This window comes from Nicotiana attenuata, unplaced genomic scaffold, assembly GCF_001879085.1.
Source record: "Nicotiana attenuata strain UT unplaced genomic scaffold, NIATTr2, whole genome shotgun sequence".
Taxonomy (NCBI): Eukaryota; Viridiplantae; Streptophyta; class Magnoliopsida; order Solanales; family Solanaceae; genus Nicotiana; species Nicotiana attenuata.
Window position 1 is genome coordinate 1 of NW_017675997.1, and position 7,037 is coordinate 7,037.

Below are 7,037 nucleotides of genomic sequence, written 5' to 3' on the forward strand. Positions count from 1 at the left end.
GATTCGGTGCCGGACCTGTTGGTAGCTTGAGGTAGCTGCCTTTAGTCCAGGGAGACCAAGGTAGATCTGCTGGCATTCGCAGAGCCTGAAGTCCCCCCTTTTCCCCACTTTTAGTTTTCTGTTGTCTCTTCTATTTCGAGAACAGTTGTACTTCTTTCAGACTTGTATTATTAGTAAATCTTAGACGTTCGTGGATTGTGACACCAGATCTATGGGGTAGTTATGTACTTGGGTTATGACACTGTTACTTCATTTCCTCACTTCTTAATTATTTTTTTTTAATTAATATCTGTCCCTGTTTGGTTAATTATAATGGTAGTAAAATTGTAACTGTCGGCTTGACTAGCTTTCATGAGTAGGCGCCATCACGATTTCCGAAGGTGGAAAATCCGGGTCGTGACAAGTTGGTATCAGAGCTCTAGGTTGCTTAGGTCTCACAATTCATGAACAAGCTAGGTAGAGTCTGAGGGATCGGTACGGAGACGTCTGTGCTTATCCCTAGAGGTTATAACTATCCCTAGAGGTTATAGTTATATAATTATTTCTCATTATTAACAAATTTATTTCTTTTGTTTTCATATTAGTGTTTAATAACTTAATTACTTCCTCTAATTAATATAACCGAAATAGATTTCTGTCAATCTTATTTTACGTTTTAACTGAATTCTTTTTNGGCATTAAAAGAGCTGCATGGAACTGGAAAAATGAAGTACAATGGGCAATAGAGAACACCACAAAGAAGACTGTTTACCAGGAGACATACAGAATGACCTTAGCTTGTGGAGTATATCATGTGTGGCTGGAAAGGAATAGAAGGATATTCAGAGAATGCAGCAGAACAGCAGACCAAGTAGTGAAGCAGGTGATAAGAGAAATCCATGTGAGAGCTTGCAAAAGCAGTAGATTAGATAGATACATGAATGTTTTGATATTCTATCCTTAGAAGCTAAAAACATGTAATAAAGATGATATAGAAGCATACAGTAAGTTTGGGAACTGCCTGTCCAAACTGCTGATTACGGAGGAAGCATGTAAATGGTTTGAGATGATATAAAATATAAATATTTCAAAAAAAAAAAAAATCTTAATACTGACTAGTTAATTAGTATCATCCAAAGTGTTGCTTTTGCTAGATCTACATGAAAATGTTAAATCATTTAATTCTGAAACATATTTTAGTATAGTAATACAAGAACAAGCAGTTGATACCAAAAGTCAACCAAAAAAAAAAAAAAAATTAGGAGCGAATCATCGACGGACGACAACTCATATCAAGTTTATCTTTAAAATGAGAATTAGTGTATTATGGTTGCTTCGAGGAACAAGTAGTTCATATAATTGAGGCAAAAACTCTGCTATAAATAAATAGCCCTATAAATCCAAATGAATAATCCTGCACATCACAACTTGGTTTCCTTAATATTAATTCTTCAAAGCAATTAAAAATATAATTAGACAAAAGACTATGGAGAAGTTAGCTCAAGTGGTTGCTTTTTTGCTTCTTGCATCTCGTTAGTTCTTTTCCTACTCTTACACATACATTTATTTCAATTTTTTTGTTTTTCTTTTTTAATTCACATGTATTTCTATATATTGATAAAAAGGAAAACTTATTCACATTATTCTTTGAACAGTCTTTCAACCTTTCATGTCTCAGTCCGATGATGGTTGCCCAGGTTTGGGTTTTACTCTTTTGTCTCCTGCTTCTTCCAATATTGTTTACCCTAGCTTCATTTATTGAAGTTTATATATAATTATGTAATAAGAGTTTTGGAGCAATAGTAAAGTTGTCTCGTGAGACTTATAGGTTACGGGTTCGAGCTGTGAAATCATGCGACTGATGCTTGCATCCGGTAGGATGCCTACATCACACCCCTTGGGATCCGGCGCTTACCCGAACCCTGTGTGCATGCGGAATGCTTCGTGCACTGAACTGCCCTTTGTTTTTATATATATAATGATTGTGCTTTCGTAATATATTTGTCTCTTGATTATATGTAAACTATAGGAGTGAAAAAGGAGACATGGCCAGAACTTCTAGGGGTACCAGCTAAGTTAGCAAGGGAAACAATTGAGAAGGAAGAAGCAACACTAACTAATGTTCAAACTGTACTGAATGGGAGATTTGTGACACAAGATTTTAGATGTGATCGAGTTCGTCTCTGGGTTAATGTGTTGGATTTTGTTGTACAAACTCCTCGGGTTGGTTAAGGAAAATTATTTAAGTATTTAAATAAATTGGAGCCGCAAAGTCCCATGCAAAGAGATTCACAAGAAGACATATAAGAACTCAAATGACACACACAAAACATCCAATTAATTAGAGAAATGGAGCCGAAGGATGAATATGATTAAATTATCTCGTGACATGCGCTTTTGAAGTTTTTGGAAACATATACTCGATGGATATTATTTGGTCAAGTTAAAAGAAATTATGAAATTTGATCACCATGTTCAAATGGTGAAGGATACATATGATGATACTTTTACTGATACTTTTGAGTATTAAAAACTAATAACAACGTATAGCTGTTGGTTAAAGTAAGTAATATAGAGTACAAATTAAGAGTTTAGTGTTTGAATTTGAGTGCCTTTCTAAATTAAAGTAACTTGATTTTTTGCCTTATTCCGTATGCGTAAATGAAATAAACAGTAAAAATAAGAATATCAATTTTTACGTGAAAAATCACCCGGTTCAAAAATGCAATAATCACGATCTATCACGTAGGATTTTAACTTCAACTTCACTAGAACAAATGAGTCAAATGTACTGATTACAAGACATGTAAACCAATACTCACACATTTCTCCTACTTCAACTACTTGAATGAATTACAAGTTACTCTAACTTGCACACTCAAACGATTACTTCAACTAACAAGTTTTGAATGACGTCTTGATTACAACTCGATTTTCTAATATACTCATGAACTAACAGAGTCAAGAAGAACACTGACACTGATGATCAACTTGAGTGTTGAACTCGAAATATTATATTTCGTTCTTCAGTTGATGTACAAAAGGATAGTCTTCTCAGTCCATAGGAAAAGTACTCCACGAATCTTGTAACTATTGTCAGGGCTGGCCAGACCCTAAAGCAAGTGAAGGTCCCAAGAATTTAAGGGCCCCAAAATTACTATTTTTTAATTTATATATACTACATAATTTATATAATTATTTCTCATTATTAACAAATTTATTTCTTTTGTTTTCATATTAGTGTTTAATAACTTAATCACTTCCTCTAATTAATATAACCGAAATAGATTTCTGTCAATCTTATTTTACGTTTTAATTGAATTCTTTTTCTTTATTCATCGGTTAGTCGCGTAACTATATCCAATAATCTAATTTATCATTTATTTCCTCACATAAGTTATAATTCATCTGTCCCAATTTATATGAAGGTGTTTGACTAGACATGAAGTTTACGAAATAGAGGAAGAGTTTTGAAACTTGTAATCTAAAATAAACCATAGAACTTGTGTGGCTAGAAATCGTCTCACTAAGGGTGAAAAGAAAATTTTAAAGTTGAATTATTATCAAATATAAAAAAGGGGCTGACTAAAAAAAAGGTGTCACATAAGCTGGGACGGAGGAACTTTGGTTTATGGTTTATGATTTCTCTCATTTCAGTTGTGATGCAATCAAAGTTAAATTCGTTCAATTTTTTATACTTATAAAACCTTGTCCTCATTCTTTTTTATTTCAGACACTCACTTATTGTCACGACCCAATTCCCATACCGGTCGTGATGGCGCCTCTCGTGAAGACAAGGCCAGCCAACTAACCCAAATCCTTTCACTAACAATTATTAAACATAAATGAATAGAAGATACAACTTAATGGCATTAGAAACTGTTAATTACTACCCGATCGGGGTGTCACAAGTCACGAGCATCTAAGGAAACCTTAACACAACTACAGGCCAATAAATATATACAAGTAAAATTGCTGGAAAACAAAAGACAATATCCGGTGCCGCAAACGCTGGCGGTCACCTTGCTCAGCTACAATAACAATACCTTCAATCCGCTAATAACCCGCTACCGGGTGAACGCTACCTGCAACTGCACGCGAGGTGCAGGGAGTAAAGTGAGTACTTCCAACTCAGTGAGTAATAAGAGTAAATAATAACTGAGAGGCAAGAAATCACGTAAGAGCACTCCAGCATGCTATATAGGACAGTACAACCCTTTGAGAAAACAGTAAAACCGTGAAAAATCCTTTAGAAAATATCTGGCTCAGTTTAAAAACCTCTTTTGAAAATATCCTTTTCCAACAGTCAAGCAAATGAATGCGTAATCAGAAAGTGCAAGTCCGCACATAAGTCAGCCCCTCGGGCACAGCACTCCATCAACAAATAACACCAAGGTATCTGGTAAACAGTGCAAGAAGTAGCATGGATGCCAATGATATGAGAGTGCTGAATGTCATGACACGTAGTACAAATAGGTACCAATGCATGAATGCAATGCAATGCACATGACCGCTGCGGCGCGCAGCCCGATCCATTTGGGTACCCGCGCTCACTGGGGGTGTGTACAGACTCCGGAGGGGCTCCTACAGCCCAAGCGCAATATCATCATAGTATCGCTGCGGCGTGCAACCCGATCCATATTCAGTCCAAATCAATGCAAATGAGCCACTCGGGCAATGTCAAGTAATAGCTTTTAACTCAAAACATCAGAACATGCAATTTAAGTCTTTAAACTTTAGCAATATGACTGCACATTTCAAACCTGTGTTTAACTCAGGACTGAAGTCATTTAACATGCTAAGTGTCATGAAAACAGCAATAATAATCCCTAAAGGATTCAAATAATCGGCACGAAGCCCAAAACATGGCAATCAGCCCAAATCACGATAGCATCAAGCAGGTTTTAGTCAATTACGCAGTAAAATCAACAACCGGGACGGACCAAGTCACCATCCCCAACGGTGCTCTACCCCACGCTCATAGCCGGCGTGCAAGTCACCACAATACAGCACTATGATGTGCAAATCCGGGGTTTCAAACCCTCAGGATATCATTTACAAGTATTAGTCACCTCGAACCGGTGAAATCTCTAGCTCGCGACGCCTTTGCCCCTCGAATCGGCCTCCACGCGCGTCAAATCTAACCAAAATCAGAGCGAATACATTACAATATGCCAAGGGAACAATACCCAATCGAAAATAGCCAAGAAATAGCAGAAATCTCGAAACTAGCAAAACCCGAGCCCCAGGCCCGCTTCTCGAAAAATTACAAAATTCACATTACCGGATTCCTCGTCTCGCCACGAGTCCATACATACTAAGAACTCCCAAATCCGAGCTCAAATGACCTATCAAATCCTAATTTGAAATATCAGCAAGCCCTAGCTTTACCCCTTTTAATGAATTCCAACCAATTTCCATGTTAAATTTAACAAAATATCGAGTATTTAGGCCAAGGAACTTACCTCTAATCATTCCTCCTTGAATCCCTCTTCAAAATCGCCTCAAAGCTCTCAAAGCTCGCTCAAAATGGTGGAAAAATACATAACCCTCGCGGATGAAATATTATAATAAAAACTCCCTTCTGAACAGTTCTTTCCGCTTTTGCGGTCCTTTTGTCGCTTCTGCGACACCGTTTTTGCGGTTACTTATCCGCTTCTGCGGTTCCTCAACTTTTCCCCATGACCGCTTCTGCGGTCAACCAATCGCGTAAGCGGGTCCGCTTGAAAAATCTCCCAGGCCCATTTTCGCTTCTGCGGGCCCCCTCTCGCTTCTGCGTGACCGCTTCTGCGGTCCATTTCCGCAGAAGCGGAAATACCCCGGGTCCAGCAGCCTTTAAACTCCAAATTTTATCCCGTTAACCATCCGAAACCACCCCGAGGCCCCCGGGACCTCAGCCAAAGGCACCAACATACCCCAATACATCATACGAACTTGCTCCAATCATCAAAACACGCCTAACAACACTAAAATCATCAATTCACATCGGATTCAAGCCTAAGTTCTTCAAGAACTTTTGAAATGCACTTTCGATCAAAAACCCGACCAAACGATGTCCGAATGACCTGAAAATTTGCACACATATCCAAAATCACTTAACGAAGCTACAGCAACTCTCGGAATTCCATTCCGACCCCCGGATCAAATTTTCACCCATCCACCGGAATTCGCCAAAATACTAACCTCGCCAATTCAAGCCTAATTCTACACCGGGCCTCCAAAATCAATTCCGATCGCACTCCCAAGTCACAAATCATCCCCCGAAGCTAACCGAATCACCGGAAATCACATCCGAGCCTTCTAATTCATAAGTCAACGTCCGGTTGACCTTTCCAACTTAAGCCTTTCTTAAAGAGACTAAGTGTCTCATTTCCTATCCAAACCAATTCAATTCAACTATAACTCACTCGTTGCTGATACTGAAACATGAAGAAGCAGTAAATGGGGGAAACGGGGCTGTAATACATGAGACGACGGGTCGGGTCGTCACATCCTCCCCAACTTAAACCAACGCTCGTCCTCGAGCGTACCTAGAGTTGTCCTAGAAGCTAACCAACAGCTGAATAACTTTACCAAGCATATACCCGGGGTGATCTCACGTCACCCTATCTCATATAGGTCCGACAACACAATATAGCCGAAATCTCACAGTCCATTTAAACCATAAACCATAGAACCACATTGCACTTTCCGAAATCATACACAATATCAGAACCTCACATCTATACCCAGAATAAACCTGAACCAGCTGTAATAGCCCATACATGCAACCTCAGGTGAAATCATATGATATACCACATAATCCAAACACTCGAAACGATAGCCTCTATTTACAGCAGTTGCCCATAATAACCAACTACCGATAGAAAACCTTTTATTAGCTAAAGTCTTATTCCAACACTTCCATATACTGCCAACAACAAATGAAACACGCGATAAACCGTAACCATTCCTCAGATCAACCATTCATGAAGCCACTTCCCTTTGACTAATATCACAACAGATTTCCGGGCCATACCTTGATATTATCTCTCTAACAAGCTGCAATCAATTCTGTT

The 7,037-nt window shown here is 38.4% G+C and overlaps 1 protein-coding gene across 1 annotated transcript; it reads left to right on the plus strand.

The window, feature by feature from the left end:
• The first annotated feature begins 1,389 nt into the window (after positions 1–1,389).
• On the plus strand, positions 1,390–2,251 carry LOC109220658 (trypsin inhibitor 1-like). Its single transcript, XM_019385114.1, has 3 exons — positions 1,390–1,511; positions 1,635–1,676; positions 2,009–2,251. Exons 1-3 carry the CDS (start codon positions 1,466–1,468, stop codon positions 2,209–2,211), a joined length of 291 nt encoding a protein of 96 aa, XP_019240659.1. The 5' UTR covers positions 1,390–1,465; the 3' UTR covers positions 2,212–2,251.
• The last annotated feature ends 4,786 nt before the right edge of the window (positions 2,252–7,037 follow it).

Coding starts and splice junctions, on each gene's coding strand:
- LOC109220658 (XM_019385114.1), top strand. CDS start 1,466: ATGGAGAAGTTAGCTCAAGTGGTTGCTTTTTTGCTTCTTGCATCTC. Junction 1,512..1,634: donor TTTTTTGCTTCTTGCATCTC/GTTAGTTCTTTT, acceptor TTCTTTGAACAG/TCTTTCAACCTTTCATGTCT. Junction 1,677..2,008: donor GTCCGATGATGGTTGCCCAG/GTTTGGGTTTTA, acceptor TGTAAACTATAG/GAGTGAAAAAGGAGACATGG.